The sequence below is a fragment of the Rhinolophus hipposideros genome (assembly GCF_964194185.1).
Source record: "Rhinolophus hipposideros genome assembly, chromosome: 24".
NCBI lineage: Eukaryota > Metazoa > Chordata > Mammalia > Chiroptera > Rhinolophidae > Rhinolophus > Rhinolophus hipposideros.
Window position 1 is genome coordinate 38,270,501 of NC_138070.1, and position 19,191 is coordinate 38,289,691.

General features: G+C 36.5%; 1 protein-coding gene across 2 annotated transcripts; it reads right to left on the reverse strand.

The window, feature by feature from the left end:
- Positions 1 to 344: 344 nt before the first annotated feature.
- On the reverse strand, positions 345 to 18,966 carry SC5D (sterol-C5-desaturase). Of its 2 annotated transcripts, XR_013992458.1 has the most exons (7): positions 18,761 to 18,966; positions 18,503 to 18,607; positions 9,779 to 9,996; positions 8,883 to 9,015; positions 7,197 to 7,297; positions 4,543 to 6,852; positions 345 to 4,431 (listed from the first exon to the last, which is right to left on the reverse strand). XR_013992458.1 is itself a non-coding variant. In XM_081036697.1 (6 exons), exons 3-6 carry the CDS (start codon positions 9,986 to 9,988, stop codon positions 6,397 to 6,399), a joined length of 900 nt encoding a protein of 299 aa, XP_080892823.1. In that variant the 5' UTR covers positions 9,989 to 9,996; positions 18,503 to 18,607; positions 18,761 to 18,966; the 3' UTR covers positions 3,588 to 6,396. The 2 variants fall into 2 exon arrangements, 1 of the variants encoding a protein (XP_080892823.1); XM_081036697.1 differs by having other exon boundaries at positions 3,588 to 6,852.
- Positions 18,967 to 19,191: the final 225 nt, after the last annotated feature.

The window sequence follows — 19,191 nt, forward strand, 5'->3', positions numbered from 1 at the left end:
TGGCCAAAAGATGAACAGATACTTCACAAAAGAAACATAAAACAACAAAAAGCAGGAGAAAAGGTATTTAAAATCATTAGTTATAGGAAAATACAAATTAAGCCATAATGAGACACTACACCCACTAGAATGGCTAAAAATAAAGACTGATGATACTGTTAGTGAGAATGTGGAGGTAATGGAAATTCTCACCACCGGTAGTGAGAATGTGAAATGATACAACCACTTTGGAAAACAGTTCCACCATTTCTTGTAAAATTAAACATATATCTATCCCAGGACCTAGTAATTCTACCAATACGTATTTACCAAAGAGAAAAGTAAATATATCCATACAAAGACTTGTACATACATGTTTGTAGCAGTTTTATTCATAATAACTTCACACTAGAAATAACTCAAATATCCATCAAGATACACAAATTGTGATATTACAATGGAATACTATTCAGGAATAAAGAGAAACAAACTATAGACATACGTAACAGCATAAACATAACCGTACATGAACTTCATTTCTTTAGCATACATTCTGCTTTAATCCAAGCTAGCTTTGTTTAGCCTGATAGAACTAAGACCCCTTTGCATTCTTTCCCTAGACCTTCCTACCTATACATACACTGTATGTCCAATCCTTTTAATCATTAAGCCCTTACGTCATTAGGTTCTGGTCAACATCAAATTCATTTAAGAATAAAGCTTCAGGTCTATCAACCACGACCAAAATACAATAACCAAATCTCAAACAATGAATAAGGTTTTAATACAACAAAGCTAACGCCGTGGCCTCAATTATGTTTCAGTTCCAGACTCATGAGAGTGGAACAGTCTCACGGATCACATCCCCTGAAAACCAGACAGAATATGCCATGACTGACACCAGGACCTGAACCCGTGATCAATTGCTCCCTGCCTGAGCCCCGACGTGTCAGTAGTCCCCAGCCCTGGTTCCCACAGTTCCCATGATGAATGATTTTTCCTTTACATAACCTAACCACTAGAGGCCATCTGGGAGCCAGGACTTTGAGAGCAATACCTCACTTATGTCTCTGGAGTTGGCACCAACTCCTTCAATAAACCTTTACTTTCTGTGCTACAAACCCCTGCTTGTGTTTTCTTTGAGCTTGGATGCATGTAGGCAAGATCCCTTTGAGCCTGCGGTAACATAAATGCATCTCAAAATATGGCAAGCTAAAGAAACTAAACACGAGTACTTACCACCTGATTCCATTCATATGAAATTCTAGAATAGGCAAAATTGATCTCCAGTGACAGAAAATGGATCAGTGGTTATCTAGGACTGGGGACAGAGGACTGGGAAGACTGCAAATGGAGATAAAACTTTCTGGTGAAGAAAATGTTCTGTATCTTGATTGGGGTGGTGGTTACATGGTGTACACATTTGTCAAAGCTCATTGAACTATATATAGTTAAAATGGGTACATTTTATTGTAAGTCAATTATACCTCCATTAAGTTGATTAAAAGAAAAAAGATCTTAATGAAGGGGCAGACAAAAGTCATTACAATTGCTGTCAAATAGTAGAATGTGCACTAAATTTCTAGGTTCTTACTTGTTTCTTTGATAGCCTGTCAGGTGGCTCTTTTCATCTAAGTAAATGGCTTAGTAAAATTACAAGCTTAAAATAGACGAAGGCATAAAAAATAACATGAGATGTGAATAAATCTATAGTATGAATACTTCAATATTTGAATGACTAACTTTTGATATCATTATACTATTTTGTGTTTAAGTATGTTAAAGTATGTTTGAATCGTGATTTTTCAAGGAGGCTAAGAAAAATCCATTAAGTATACAAGTCTGCCTTTTTGGGGGATGAAATCAAATACATTAAATCTCTTGTCAAATGTTTAAGAAAATGTGATTAATGATTAATCAAGTAATTAATGTTAAATGTTTAGAATTTGATTGATCAATTTTGAGTTGTTAATCAAAGAAATGAAAATTTCTTACTTTTATACAAATTATATCTTAATATCTCCAAGTTGAGCTTAGAGATTTAAGAAAAACTGCTTTAAATGCATTTTAATAAAACAAATATTAAAACAAGCATTTAGAAGTATTTTTCTTTCCATACCCAAACCCTGCTTTGACAGTAAAGCTCACTGACAATATGGTTCAAACAATACTTCCTTCTTGCCTTTCTTGAATTTATTTCACTTTTCAGGGAAGCTGTTTCTTACTCTTTACCTCAAAATCTTGTAGACTGCTCTTATGGTTTATAAGCAACACATTTTTAAAGTAAAATTATTTAGCAACAAATAATTTAGATATCTTTCAATTCTTATAAAGAAAACTTACAGGAAATAATGTAGTAATTTTAGTTTTACTTGTATGATTTTCCTTTGGACCCCCTGGGATCTCTAGTTCACCTCGTGTTTCTCACCCTCCAATTTTAAGGTGAAGGTATCTAGGCTTTTTTCTCCCTGCGATTGATTTCTACTGAGGGTCTTCCCTAGGCATAATGACAATAATCATTGACCCTAGAAAGAGGTATTAAGCACAGTTTACATGAATAAAAGCCTCCATTGACATTTGTGTTTCTAATTTATTTAATCTTATTAGTTAGGTAGTATTTTCATTAATTTACAGATGGAGACCAAGATCGTGCAACCTGTCAAGTGCAGGATTCAAATTGTTTAACTCCAAAGCTCTTCGCTTCTACAGTTCCTCTGAGATGAATTACATTTCAGCCAAAGTTATAGATTATATCCTCCTAGATTTGTCATTTGTGTAATCAAACAACTGTGAGGATTTTTTTGTAACCCAGAACACTATGTTATATAACTACTCCAGATTCATTCACCCCTCTAATCCGTACCCATATTACTGATTCACATGTGGTCTGAATCCAGAGTACTGGTAGGTTTTGTTTCTAGTGGAAGGTGTGACTTTGAGTGAGAAAAAAAGAATAGTCTATCCTTGATGTAGGAACTGTCTTTGTCCTTTAGTTCTCTTTGTGACTGTCCCAAGACACACAGCAAATGTCAGCTAGTGAATAAATGGGAAACAAATTGTTGCCTAAAAAAGCAGTGTTTAATAAGAGTCTGGGATTGGGGGGTGGCCGGATGGCTGAATTGGTTAGAGTGTGAGCTCTCAATAACAAGGTTGCCGGTTCAATTTCTGCATGGGCTGTGCCCCCTGCAACCAAAGATTGAAAATGGCCAGAGGGTAAGGGAGGAGGAGGGTGGGAGATGAAGGTAAGGGGGACCAAATATATGGTGATGGAAGGAGAATTGACTGGGTGGTGAACACACAATGGGATTTATAGATGATGTAATACAGAATTGTACACCTGAAATCTATGTAATTTTACTAACAATTGTCACCCCAATAAACTTTAAAATAAATAAATAAATAAATAAGATTGAAAACAGCGACTGGACTTGGAGCTGAGCTGTGTCCTCCACAACTAGATTGAAGGACAACGACTTGGAGCTGATGGGCCCTGGAGAAACACGCTATCCCCCAGTAAAAATTAAAAAAAATAAAATAAAAAAGTAGCTTCCTTAAAAAAAAAAAGTCTGGGATTAAATTTTGCACCCAGTGCAGTGTGTGACACATAGGAGTTCATTAAATATTTATTGAAGAGAATGGCATTTCCTCCATTTCAGTAATTCATTCAGCAAAGTATTTATTAAACCTCAACCATATCGTGAGCATTCTGTAAGGCACATGGTCAATACAATGACGATTCACACATGGTTTTTAATTTGAAGGAATCTGGGATCGAGAACAAATAGGGTACACATAACAATGATGAAAGAAAGCAGTAAATGCTGATATAAGACTGCCAGTCAAGTGTTTTGAGTTTGAAGTTAGGAAGACAAGGAAAGGAAGTTCTTTTCCCCTTAAAGTTTGTTTCGTTGGACAGCTTTTCTCATGCTCGCCTTGGCAATGAATCTCATGGACTCAAACTTTTCTTATGAGTTAATCCCAAATATCTTTGTTCTGATTTTTCTCCCTACTTTCCATCTTCCTCCCAGACATCATCTCTATATAAACAACCTGCCTGCACTATAAACTCCATGTACTAACACTGAACTCATAATTCCCTCCCAAATCTGTCTCTGACTCCTTGAAGATGGGAGGCAAAAGAAACATGATACAGGGTGATGAGAAAGAGGAACTCACAGTATCCAGACACAGGGAGACAGACACAGGGAGGAAGACAAGGATTCAGTAAAGGTCTCTGGGTATCGTCCACCTCCATCCATTTCCCAATTTTTAACATAAAAGTGCAAAATATAATCTTGGTTTTCCCTTTCTACCCTATAAGTTTGAAAGGTTTCAAAGCCAAGTTTGCAAAAAGTCTTTCACTTGATATTCCTATGGGGGGAATTTAGATCTTCACTTCCATGAATATTCTCTGTGTTCCTCTAAGGTCAAATAGGAGAATGTGATGGTAGTCTACAAAAAAACAAACAAACAAAAAAAATGTTAGGACTGTTTCACATAATACTGCTTAAGAAGACCAGATTTTAAGAAAAAGTACAGCAGGGCAGAGACCAGTTTGATTACCTTTGAGGAAGCTTCCCTGTCTCCATCAGTGATGTCCTTTCTGTTCTGTTAGCTACACGGGAAGAAGCATCTAGAGGAAACTTTAACACTCGTAATTGGAGTTATGGAATTTAAGACACAAAGACAACCAGTGAGTGGATAACTTGAAATACTTTTGAATTCATTCATCTCTGCAATACTTTTATGGGATCCCTCAAAAAGAGGGGAATAAATTACATGGGTATGGCAAACTGGCTAATGGTTCAAGAAACTGTCCTCTCAGCTACAAAATTAGACACGTTTCCCAGATTCTCATATTTAAGTAAGACAAATATTGTGACACTAACTCAAAGAGAGAACAAAACCATTTTTTTTCTGGATCCCAAGCATTGAATTTTATGACTGGTCTCCTGTTAAAACACTCAAATCTAATAAAAATGTGAAACATAAAAAGAATGTGATACCCTCCTTCTCTTTCTCCCTCTTGACATCGAGCATTTGGGGACATTCTAGAACAGTTTTGACAACACACATCATTTTTGTGGTTTCAAATTAATATAAAATTTGTACAAAGAATACTTTGTGCTGTTACAATATTCAACTGATACAGCTTTATAACATAATCAACTTTTATTGATTTTATATAAATCATTTATAGAATGTCTTTGCAAATCATTTTTCCAATATATTTATGTTACAACAAACAAAATTTCTTTATAAAAATATTTGTCAAATCTTTTTGCAGAGGAAATCGGGAAAAGTGAAGGGAGAAACAGGAGAATAATACGTATTTCAAAACTAATCTTCAGTGTTAGGCCTAAATATTTGGCAATTACTCCCTTTTATAGAAAATTAAAGGTTTGTAATATTGAAACATCGAAAGTGCAGTGCATCAATTTAATTAAAAAATCAGTAATGTCAAATATATTATTTGGGCATCAAACTTCCCTTTTTAACTACAGCAGTTAATTAGTTATTGTCGTCAATCTCTTATTGTGCCTAATTTATAAATTAAACTTTATCATAGCTATGTATGTATAGAAAAAATATAGTATATATAGTGTTTGGAGCTATCTGAAATTTCAGGCATCCACTGGGGGTCTTGGAATATATCTCTGATGAGTAAGAGGAGACTACTATATATTCAGATTCCCATATTTTTAGACTTATTAAATAATGGTTTTATATAATAACCATCAAAATCTTTAGTTAAATAACCCCAGATCTGGATTAAATGTGGTAGTACCAATTATTTTTTAAAATTCCAATTTACTCATTCATGAGGAAAATGTACTATTTGACAATGTCCCAGAGAAGAAGCTTCCTATGTGTAGGAAGTGGTAACCTCATTACTCCTGCCATGTATCAGGTCATTTACAGCACCACTAATATGGTACATCAGTATTGTTTTCCACAATGATGTTTCCACTTGAACGTTCATACCAATACTGAAGATATAGCCATTCCTGAAACAAGGAACCACCTTTATATTAGCATTTCTTTGTTATGGTACTTAGTCTTGGTATTAATAAGCACAACAAATTTTTCTTAATGGATGTGGTAGACTAAGATGAAAGGGCATAACCTAGTCTCCTCAATACTTTATTCTCTATCTTTTTGAAATGGTTGTTGAGACTACACAAATTACAAAGCTGCTGGATAGAAAGACACAAGTTGTTCCTTAGGCCAACATCTAGTATTTTAAGCATGAGGTTAAAATCATGGTGCTCACCTTGACCTACCATTACGATCATTCCTCAGCAGTACCCACAATATTGATTTTCAAATGATATCATTTACTCACTATGTCTCTTGGCTGTATGTAGATTATTTTTCCTTATTAGAAATATTAATATTTAACAATTGGGCAATAATCTACTCAGTCTTTGTAAACTCATCATTGAATAATTTTTCATTTTTACAACCATTTCCTGCATGGCCTTTGCACTTTTCTTCTGTCATCTTCTTCACATAATTCAGTGGTCCCTTCCCCTCAAAGGAGGAAGGATTTTTGAACGAGCCTCCGATTCTATCCCACAGCGTGAAATACTGTCCATAGTTATAGTCAAAGAACATGTGGTGGTCTGTATGATGAGCTGAGCCATTAATAAATGGCTGTAAGATTTGGGGGACACGGAAATCACCATCATGAATAGAAATTGTCCAGATATTGACCAAGATGTACAAACCTAAATAAACCATCTTGTGTAATGGAAAGATAAAAGGGTATATATGATAAGGCAGACTTTGAAGGAAGCCATCCACAGGGTGAAAAGCATGACTTGCAAATGGAGTAGGAATCTTCCAGATATGATGAGGTTTATGTATGCGCTATATAAGAAAAAAACACCATTACCATCACATATTTTACCCCACGCAACATTCAACTTGGTTTTTCATACTCATGTACGAAATGACCTAACTAAAACCCCTTTGAAATTAGCCAAATCACTTTATAAAATGCCTTCCTTCTTTACCGCCAAACAGTAAACTTTTAACACAAACCCTCCAAACCCATAAAGAACACAAACAAAATGTACCTGGTACATGTTATGACTATGGCTGTGTAAGTATTTAATATAGTTGGAAGAAATTCTTGGAAACAGAGAACAGAATTTATAAACATATCTGCTAAAATGTATACTTTTTGTCCTTTCCCCTACAAATGACCCTACCTTATAGACAAGCCTGTGATGGAGGCCTCTGTGGATCCAGTAGATCAGCATGTCAGTAAAAAACAGGAAGGACAGTATACTGACAATGAGTTGAAACCAACCTAGAAGTGATATAACAGAATCAAGAGTCAGAATTTACTTTTTATATGTCTAAATGCAAAATATGATCCTAAACTCAAACACTATAAACTATCTGTTTTGGCTGATTCACCATATTATAAATTAATCTCCCTTGACTCTCTGGAATCTGCTCATTTCCTCACTTCTCTCATATAAAAACTTGGAAGTGTCCCATCTAAAACATTTCTTAATTAAACTATTAAGATATTAATGAGACAGAAAAAGAATATCCCTGAGGCATCTTTATTATTTAAATCTCTAAGGATAATGCTATTTAATACTTATCCTTCATAAACATATCTTTACATATTACCTCCCTGCTTAGAATTTTATTTTCCATTAAATACCTTAAGCTGAACATTTACTCCATAACCTAACCCTTTTCGATCTTTCCAACCTTATCCATTCCTATAGTAACCAGACCGGTTTACTCAATGTCCTCCCAACATCTTGAAAGTATTACCTCTGTACCTTTACTGATACCGTTCCACATATTTAAAATGCCCTTCCTCCTTTTATTTTCACTTATAATCCTACCCATTTTTCAAAGCCTACTCAATTCATCACCTTAGTGTATGATTTTTGTTCCCTTCTTTAACTAATTAACCTGTTACTTAGAAAGCACGGGTGCTGATGCCAGCAATCCTGGGTTCCAGTCCCACATCCACCATGTATTTGTGGAGTAACCTGGGCAAGTTACTGAAATTCTCTGTATGCTTAATGTACTCACCTATAAAAGGAGCATAATAAACGTCCCTACCTCATAGAACTGATGTAGAATAAAATGGTCTGATATATATGAAAAGCTTAAAACTGTAGCTGGTACTTATTAACATTTAATAAATGTTAACTATTATTCTTACTTTCTAATACCAGATACTAGAAATGTATCTGGATGAAATAATTTCAGAATTTCACAAAAATTTAGTTTAGTTACTGCAGGACTGTTTATAATAGACAAAAAGGAAAAATGTAAAGGTCTAAAAATTAGAGCTTATTTAAATAAACTATGGCTATCTATATACAACGAGATACTGTAATATACTATGTAATGCCAATACTTACACACATGGAAATATGGGCATATGTATTGCTAAGAGAAATATATTTTCTGGTTTTCTATAATTGTCATGTATTACTTAAGTTTTTTTTTTTTTTTTTTTAGAAGTTTGAATTCAATACAGATAATGCTGTTTCCCCGAAAATAAGGCCGGGTCTTAATTAATTTTTGCTCCAAAAGACGCATTAAGGCTTATGTTCAAGGGATGTCATCCTGAAAAATCATGCTAGGGCTTATTTTCCGGTTAGGTCTTATTTTCGGGGAAATACGGTAGGAAATGAATGTGAAAGCCTATATCTGATCACATCGATCTTCCCCGAGGCACAATTTCATCTAAAACAAAGACTTTAAAATTGATAAACTTAAAGACATGGATACATTTGGTAAGACATGTGCATAAAAACAACATTAAAAAACAACTGAACAATTTGTCATTATTTTAAAAAAAGAAGATTTGGTTCTTTAGAAAAACCAATCTGTGCCTGACATTCTTATTATTTACTTACCATTTGGAAACTCTCCTATGTCATCATATAATTTGCTGTAACCTCTCAACTCTAGCATGAACAATGAAACAGTGGGAATACTTATCCATGGTAATGCCTGGACAGTAAACATAATCTCTCGATAGACTTGATTCTGAAAACAAAATTTCCAACACTTAAAAATCACAAAATCTATATTAAGCAAAACTAGAATAAAATTGTTTTAGATTGGATTTTTAAAATCTCTTTTATATGAAGGAGTTTACCTGCAAATTGTTTCTATTAAAATGTTAGTATGTAGGAATGGGTGTGTAAGAAAAACATTCCTTTTGTACTGAGCAAAAAAGCATTAAATATTTTAAATTCTCAAACTTTTTCTCTTTCCCACAAAATTTGTATTCATTTCTGTCATAATTAACTTCCATCCTTATCCCTCTCTATTTTTTTTCCCAGTCTTTGGAGATTTGTATTTGAGATTTGTATTTGACAAATACAAATAACTGAAATAGAAAAATGATTGTAAACAAATCTAAAACTATTGAGTTTGGATCCTCCATCTACTCAAAGAAAAATATACATAGTAAAAACATATTTCAGTTGATGAAAGTCAAACATAAGCTAACTACACAAATGTGTGCATTTAATCATTCATTACTCCTAGCAAAGAAATTCTTATTTATGTAACAAGCAAAATACCAAGCTTTTGGTTTAAAAACAAGTTGGATTCATCTATTTGTTTAAAGTAAGGGAAGGAGAAGTAGGATTAGCCCTACCAAAAGTGTCTAACCCATTCAGGGATGGTTTCAAAAACTTTATTTAATGGTTTTATAACCAGTTTAAACTGAAAATCTCGCAAATTCATCACATTGTTATTTTACTGGAACAGTAGTTAAAAAATAGATAAGAAAATCACTTACCTTTAAAAATTGTGGATGTTTCATTAATGAATGATCGAAGACAAAATAATAGTTCAGTGTTGCAAAGAAGAAATAAAGGATATAAGCACCAAGGTTTGTTATAAACAGGAGACTAATAGTTTGTCGGAAGAATTCATCCTCTGGCCACGTGGCTGGATATATGTATGGTGTGAAAAAATAATAATCTGCAGCATTGAGTACAAGATCCATCTTAGCCCCTAAAGAATAAACATGTGCAACAATTATTAACTCACTTTGACTTTTTTTTTTTTTAATAAATTTTATTGAGGAATATTGGGGAACAGTGTGCTTCTCCAGGGCCTATCAGCTTCAAATTGTTGTCCTTCAATCTAGTTGTGGAGGGAGCAGCTCAGCTCCAAGTTCAGTTGCCATTTTCAATCTTTAGTTGCAGGGGGTGTAGCCCAGCATTCCATGCAGGAATTGAACCAGCAGCCTTTTTGAGAGCAGGGGGTGTAGCCCAGCATTCCATGCAGGAATTGAACCAGCAGCCTTTTTGAGAGCTCGCGCTTTAACCACCTGAGCCATCTGGCTGCCCCTCCGGAAATTCAGCGGCAGCTCATTGTCTTCAATCTAGTTGTAGAGGGCGCAGCTCACTGGCCCATGTGGGAATCAAACTGGCGACCCTGTTGTTCAGAGCTCACGCTCTAACCAACTGAGCCACGTGGCCGCCCCTCACTTTGACAGTTTTCAAAGCAAAAAATTTTCAGAAAAATTATATATGAAGTTCCTGCTTTACTAAGCATAAGTAGTGCAAGTCTACTACTACCAGCATCCCCAAAATGCCATCTTTAGAGCTAGAAGGGATATTAAATATCATCTCTACGCCAATCTCTTCATATCATGCATGAGGACACCAAAACTCAGTTAGAGAAACTGAAGCCAGTGAAGTTTTTTCTCTAAGGTCTAGTAGCATAAGTCCAGATCTAATTCCATCTTAGTGTTCTTTTCTACTATATGCTAGGGTAACATGGCAAATAAGTAAAAACAGGGAACACAGGGCACAGGTATTCAGGCAAATAGTTTACTCTTTCAGCAGCCTCTCTCTCCTAAAATAATTCACATTTCAGAGATTTTTGCTTCAGTGCTGAAACTTAAGATTAACTCCCTAAAAGGTATCTACATTGCCACTATAAGCACAGAAGTCAGGGACTAACTGTTCCTGTGACAGAAGAAAAGGCCACTCTTATTGACAGAACAAAGAGAGACATATTCTTGATGTTATGAACTAGACTACATTTATTGTTCTCCTCCTAAGCAGTACTTTAGATCAGGGGCTGGCAAATTGTGGCCATGGGCCAAACCCTGAACCTGTTTCTGTAAAAGAGCTTTACTGGAACACAGCTGTGCCCAGATGTTTATATATTGTCTATGGCTGCTTCTCTAGACAGGGTCGAGTCATTACAACTGAGACAGTATGGCCCACAAAGCCTAAAATATTTATTATCAGGCTCCTCAAAGGCAGTTTGCCCATTCCTGTTCCAGATGCTTAAACTTCTGAAAAACTTCAGTCAATTAAGCAAATACTTAAGTCTATTCTATAACCATGATCCTGTTGTACATTTCAGCTTTGGTGAGCTGACCATTGAATCTATCATTTATGATCTACTCCCTCATTCTTCATTGCACTGTTTATAGAGGAAAATGTGTCCAATATTCCAAAACATCTCTCATTTATAATTGAAACTTTTGAACAACAGCAACAACAACAAAATACCAATCTGGAGAAATTGCCTACCCACTTTAAGTTCCAGGTATTCAAATTGCCTTTATCTGTTACTTACTGAGCCACATAAATAAACATTAACTTATGAATTACAATGGAAAGAAAAAACTTAAAATAAAAATTTTCAAATATTTAATTACTTACTTATAGCCTATTTCTCATACTAGATTCCCCACTAAATTCCAACAGGAATTTAGAAAGTCTTTAAAAAAATAATATATATTATATATAAAAATATATTATATATATTTATATATTTATAAATATATATTTATATATTACGTATAAATATATATTTACAAATATATATATTTATATATTATATATATTTATATATATATAATATATATCACTATATATCATCTACCGGGAGTGCCAAAAATGTATACGTGACTTGTATTCATCTTTTGTTATCGGTATATATTGAATATTACAATTTTAATACATTTTTTTCCTTTCTTAAAATGTATATGCATTTTTTGGCACCCTCTGTATATATGTAGGTTAAACATAATTGATATAAAAATATATACAGAGAGAAGTCTCACTTCCAAACATGTCTCTATACACCACAATGATCATCTTACTTCTAGCCCTCTGGGTAATCATATTTATTAGTTTCTTATGAATCCTTACAATATTTTTAAATGTAAGATCAAACTACAAATATTTATTTCCCTCCTTCTTTACAAAAAGTGACATATTACAAACACTGTGACGTTCTTTTCTCTTAACAATGTATCTTGGAGATCATACCATCATTATATAAAGAACATCCCCTTTTCTGTTTTTAATTACATAGCTTTATTGAGATATAATTCACATACTCTAAAATTCAACATTTTAGAGTATGATTCAGTTTTCAGCATATTTGCAACACTGTGCAACCATCATCACTACCCAGTTTTAGAACATTTTCATCACCTCCAAGACAAACCCCAACCTCCACACTGTTGAGCTTCTTGGATGTGCGGATTAATGTTTGTCATTCATTTTAAGGAATTTTGGGCTACTATTTCTTAAAATACCCTTTTTACCCATTTTTCTTTCTCGTCTCATTCTGGGACTCCCATTATGCTTCTGTTGTTATTCTTAACGGTCTCTTCCATGTCCCTGAGGCTCTGTTCATTTTTCTTCTTACTTCCTGGCTCCTCAGACTCGATAAATCTCAACTGACCTATTTTCAAGTTCTTGGATTCTTTGGTCTGTCAGCTCAAATCTTATGGTAAGCCTGATGGTTCGCTTTAAACTTCAATTATACTCTTAACCCCTGAATTTTTATTTGGTTCTTTTTTTAAAAAGAAAAAATAATTCTATCACTTTATTGATATAGTCTCTATCCGGTGGGGAATTGTTCTCGTGTTTTCTTTCAGTTATTTAGACATGGTGTTCTTTAAATATATTTATAGTAGCTAATTTTAAAGTCTTTGTCCATAAATCCAATATCTTGGCTTTCTCAGAGATAGCTTCTATTGACTGATTTTTTTTCTATGTGTTTAAGCCACACTTACCTATTCCTTTGTGTGTCTCATAATTTTTTTTTACATGGAAAGTGGAACATTTTAAATAATATAATGTGGCAGCTCTGGAAATCAGATTCCCCGGGCGTCTCCTTTAGGATTTCATGCTGCTATTGTTGTATAAGGGACTTTCCCAGACTAACTGTATAACACCTGTATTCCTTGTTGTATGCACCTACTGAAGTCTGCTCACAAATGACTAGACAGATTTCCTTAAATGCCTTAAACCAATAAGTCTCCCAGACTTTGCTGAGATGCTGTGTGTTGGGCCATACGTGCTTCTGTACGCAGTTTACAACTCTGATTTAGCCTTCATTTCCTGCTTGCACGGACCTGCAAGGTCAGCCAGAAGTGAGAGATTAGGGCTTTCTCCCATCTTTCTTACGCACAGCCCTTTTCATGGGAATCACTCCAGACTCTCAATAAAATGTCAGAGCTTTTCAAAGCCTCCTATGGGTATTCCTCAGTGTTTCCTTTTGTTTTTTGGTCAGGGTCTCGTTAGTGCCAACTGTCACCTGTTGACACAGCTACTGCTTCCTGTAGCAGTGGCGTTAAACAATCACTACTGATTGTCTCAACCCTGGGGACAGAACTAGTCACCCTAAGTAAGCTCTAAGTCAGGTCAAATAAAGATAAGCCAGGAGAACAGTTTTTCAGGGAACTGCCAGAGGGGTCAAATAATGAAAATTCTCTGGGTTGGGGCTTTTTGGAGAACTGCAAACTTGTCCTGTCATTTCATGGTTGCTAGGCTGCTGTTTTTCAGTGACTGTCGATGCAAAGCTGTTAGTTTTCAAGGCTACCACAGAGCTGAGGAAAGGGAGATGGAAATAGTGAAAGTTAAAATGCCACAAAGCTTACTCTTGTCACTGAGGTTCAGCTACTTTTCTAGAATGAACATTTCTAGGATTGTGGTAAACATTTAATTTCTAGAGTTCTAAAAAAGCTGATTTTGACAACTTTTGTCCGTATTTTGTTGCTTTTATAGAGAAGCAGATTTTCAGAGGTTCTTACTCTGCTATACTGGAAGTCATCACCTCCTCCTTTTTCAATACTATAGGTCTATCACTCTTTCATAAAACATTTGGTTTCAGATGTATTTTGAAATTCAGAATTTCTAGATTTTTCAAAGTTCAAAACATCTCTGTGATATTAAACACATAAATATTTGTTTAGAAAATATATGAATATTCACATTAAATGGGATATACTGTAAATACTAGTAGTTAATTTGTGTGGTAATAATTTATATGATTATATGTGCAGTACCAAACTAATAAAAAGAATTGGTATAGACCTAATAGTACTTTACTATTTCTATTTTTAGAGGAAAATATTCAATAAACTTTCAAATACATACCAAAGTTAAATATCTGTGTATGTATGTGTTCATATACGTGTAACAAATATTCATAAATCTGGTTGCTTAAGGATCTTAGAGAGGATACATCAGGTTGGAATTAGACACTGATGATGGGCCATGATCAGGACACGCAAATGATAAAGCCAGCACTACCCAAGATAGCCTTTTGAAAAGATTTCTGCCATTGTCATTTGCCTTATTAACATGTTTCTGCCTAAGCAATTCCTTACCCTAAACGCCTCCAGCAATTTTCCATTTGTATTCACAATATAGCCATGCTTTCATCATCATTAATGTAGCTATGACGATCCTCCCGCTTCAGTATGTATAAGAACCTTTCAGCAGTTTCCTCATGACCAAAGAAATGCATAACACAAGTATCCTGATCAGTGTTCAGCATTTCTTCAGTGTCAGCCTTCCCTGACTTATTTATGGTTTTGGCTGTTAAAACATATGGTGTAAATTAATGAAGTCAGGCATCATCTTCTCACGGATGATAAAAAATGTTTCAACATCTTTATCTGTAGGTTAATTTTCAAACCTCATCGGCAGCTAAAATGTTAAGCATTTATTAATTTTGATTGATCAATATCATTTCAAGCATTAGCAATTTTGAAAACAAGATCTCTGTGACTGAATGCTTATAGGAAGTTTTGATTCCTAGGCCTCTGTTAACTATTGCAGGCAATACACTTGCTTTTCCCAGAGTGTAACAGACTTGGGTGAAAAAAAGCTGTATTCCAGTCACAGTGGGGGGAGAGTAAATGCTAAACACATTATTTTAACAGTAAGTTGAGGAGAATTCACAAAAGAGCGACCTAGGAATAATTAAACATATTCAACTGTCTTCTAATCTAGCCTGCCTAGCGCTTGTACCACCGGCATAAGTGTTACTTTTTGCATAAAGATGCCCAGGTATTTTGTCACTCATTCAAAAACTGCAGATGCTGGCTTTTTCTAATCATTGCCAACTAAAATTATTTTTTATGTGTTTGGAACATTGGCACCTTCTACAGTCATCAACTTTTACTTAGTATTAAAATCTCTCTCCTGTGATCACTTTTTTTGTTTTTCGTTTTTTGGGTTTTTTTTAGGAATGAAAAGCAAGTACAGAACTATTTCATCACCACTGCAAATTTATTCAGCATTCAGATTTCGACAGATATTAACTTAGCAAATTCATCAAGGTAATGTTTAGCAGGATAACTTTCATCCGCCTTTCAGATATTTTTCATCACACTGTGTCCTAAATTTCTGAATCCTTCCTTCTTGATACTAACAGTCATCTTCAACAGCAGTTCTTCATGATATATTCTAGCTTGTTTCATGATCAACAAAGCAATCAGTGGCATTTATTTACATCCTTGTTGTCAAATTCACTTAATTAAAACATGGTTAGGATCTTCATTTTCTGTCCCACCCAATGGTCCTATTTTTCATGTGTTTGTGGTCCTCACTGCCAGTGTAAAACTTCAGCAATCTGTCTTTAAGACACGTGCGGTGGTTGTTTCCACGCTGTCTTCTTTAGTATGAGGTCTCATGCACTCTTAGAACAGCCCCTGTGCTATTCTGTGCTATTACTAATCCTGCATGTTTCATTCATTGTTATTCAAAGGGCTATCTTGAACTAGTTGTTATATTATCGCATGCGACTAAACCGGACTAAACCCAAAGTAACAAAATAGTATGAACAAACAGCAGAGGCCGGGGTATCTGGTAGATGCACCAAGACACAATGGGCCCTTCAGCCAGTTGGAATCAAGCTTTAGTCATCAAATGAGTTTGAATACCAAATTTTAAAAAACAAACAAACAGAACCTTTTGGTTTTCAGGGATTTCCAGACTTTGAAACTGTGGCTAAGGGGCTGTGGGCTTATGTTCCTTTATGTGACCTCACTGCTGTTTATTTAACTTGCATATAGGTATTTGGATAGAATCTAACCTTTTGCTATTACAAACAATGCTACAATGACCCTACTTGGTAAACTTCTATAAGCAGAGGTCAAGGAACAACTGCACTGGTAACTTTGGTAAATATTGTTAAATTGCTCCTCATAGAAGCTGTACTACTTTGCAAGCCCATAGCAATGCAGGATACTGCCTATTTCCATATAAACTTACAAACAAAGAATATCTCAAACTTTTGACTATTCATCAATCTGATAGCAAAGAAATATCTCAGTGTATATTTAATTTACATTTATCTTACTATGAGTGAGGTTGAACATCGTTTCATACATTTAGAATAATTTATATTTTTTCTGTGAATTATCTGTTTTTGTCCATTGATCATTTTCCCACTGGGTTTTTAGTCTCTTAAAATCAAATTCCAGAAATTCTTTATTTATTATCATTTAGCCCCTTGTTTGTGATGAGTTCAAGTATTTTTTTCTCAATTTGTCACAGAAAGAAAAATTTTAATACCAAATGCCAGATGTTGACATATATCCTTCACCATACATTGTTCATTCATTCAAATAACAATTATCAAACCCTACACTAGGTAAAGAGTATATTAAAACGATATAATCTAAATCCACCTTAAAGGTAAAGCAACTACAGAAACAAATAATTACATTAGCATGACAAGTTCTATAATAAAGGTATATATGCAAATTCTACGAAATCAGAAAAGACAACACAACTACCTCAGCTTACAGTGGGAGGCTTTGAACAACATACCATAAAGAAAAGCTTAGGGATAGCCACTTCAAATAGCAATAACGACTGCAAAGGCATGGAAAGGTCATGGTACATTCATGGCTCACACTGTGGTTGGTGGGTGCCAAACAGTGTGATGGGGTGAACCAGAGGGGGAAAAAAATCTTCAAGGATGAACCTTGGTAAAAGGAAAGTGGAGTTAGACTGTGAAGGGATCTGATGCCCTCCTGAGGAATTTGGACTTTCATACACAATTGGGAGAAACTAAGGATTTTTGAGTTGGAAAGAGGTATAATCAGATCCACATTTCATAAAAACCATTCCATTAGGAATATGGAGTATTGATGAGAAGCAGGGAGACTAGTGCGGTTGTTTCTATAGTAGATTAAGCCAGAGAAGATGTTAGAATAGATGTATTCTTTGGAGATTTAGCAAGTGAAAAACACCATAGGATTCAATAACTGATTAGATACTGAAATGTGAAAGAGAGAGAAATCTAGGATGACTCTATTTTTATCTTGCCTGAGTACTGTTGCTCCTCCCTCAAACAAATTACTGTTGTAGTAACTGCGGCTCACTGCAAAGGTCACAAAGTCACAGATAATGAGTAGTTCATCAGACTAACTTCTATGCCCCTTAAAAAACAAGCTGTGTAGATGTCTCACCATGTGCCATACACCTGAATAATATTGAATGTCAACTATAATTAAATACACACGCATGGGGGACGGGCGAGGCAAAAAAAGGTATACAAGTGGTCCACACTGCGCCAGCAGTAGTTCACCATAATCAGAAGTGTCTGGATGCTGATGGGAACCACTTTGAGCACCTCTTGCAATTGCAGAAGTCAAACGAGACTTGTATTCATCTTCTAATATCAGTATGTGTTGAGTATTACAATTTTAACAGTGTTTTCCTTTCTTAAAATGTGTATACACTTTTTTGGCACCGTGTGTGTGTGTGTGTGTGTGTGTGTGTGTGTGTGTGTGTGTAGTAATGGGATGTGGAGTACAGCATCGGGAGTACAATCAATGGAATTGTACAGCTCTATACGACGTCAGAGGGTTCTAGATTGGGGGAGGGAGGTTACCACTTTGAGAGGTGTGTAAATGTCTACTACACTGTTTTGCACACCTGAAACTAATTTTAAACATCCCCCCAAGAACAGAGGGAAGTCTGGCCTTAAAGTAAAGCGTCAGTGTTCCCTTGGCTCAGAGATCCACAACACCAGCAAGACGCATTGTTTTCACAGCCCATCCGCGTGCCTGTCACGGCCTCACGTCCAGGCCCCCCCGGCGCCTGAAGTGTCTCCTCTAGCGGAGCAGAGGCCGTCCCCGTTGGCCCCAAGCCTTGCCACGCCGGCCCCGCCGGCCAGCCCGCCGCGCGCGCACTCGCCCCGTCGCAGCCCTCGCAGCCGTGGATCCAGGATGCCCACCTACCTGTCAGTCTGCTGGAGGGCAGCGCCCGAGTCCTGCCGTCAGTGTCAGCCTTACACCGGCGGCGCCTGCCCAGGGCCCGGCATCCAGCAGGCGTTCAGTAAACGTCTGAAGGGAGATGGAAAAGAAAGGGTCGGGGGTACCCTGCACCTCCCCGTCTGGGTGCCATCTTTGCTGTCTCTCTCCATCCCTCTTTTTTCTCTCCTGTCCCGCCCAGCTCAGGTGTGTGCCGTCTCCTTCCCTGCCCGCCCGCCTTCCTACCTGGGGAGGGTCCCGCGCCGTTCCAGCTGCGGTCGGGCCCAGGCGGCCGCGTCGGGAATCCCGTTGGTCTGCTAGCGGGCGCCGCCTGCAGAGGCGGAGCTAGACCCCCGCTCCGAGCCGCCAGCCAATCAGGGGCCGCTGGCATAAGCTGATATGACGGCGGATCGCGCGACCCGGCGGGCCGGGCGCTCCCAGGTCACGTGGGCGCCGCGTTCTCGGCCACGCCCCTGTCCTCCTCCCGGCTGGAGGAGGGGCGGAAACCTGATCCAGGGGCTGAGGCTGCGGAGAACAGTCTCCGGTTTTTTCGTTCCTTTGCTTTTTAACTGGCACTGACCTCAGAGTCTTGTGCCACACAGGTTTATCGTATTTGCGGAAACATTCCCAAAAACGATGCTCTACGTTGGGCATGTAAATGACCTTTCCTTTGAGGT

Bases quoted from the DNA above. Each gene is read 5' to 3' on its own strand.
- SC5D (XM_081036697.1), bottom strand. From the start codon at position 9,988: ATGGATCTTGTACTCAATGCTGCAGATTATTATTTTTTCACACCATAC. The intron at 9,016-9,778 runs GTAAGTGATTTT...TTTTGTTTTCAG, and splicing joins AACATCCACAATTTTTAAAG to AATCAAGTCTATCGAGAGAT. The intron at 6,853-7,196 runs GTAGGGTCATTT...TTTCTTATATAG, and splicing joins ATCACAGGCTTGTCTATAAG to CGCATACATAAACCTCATCA.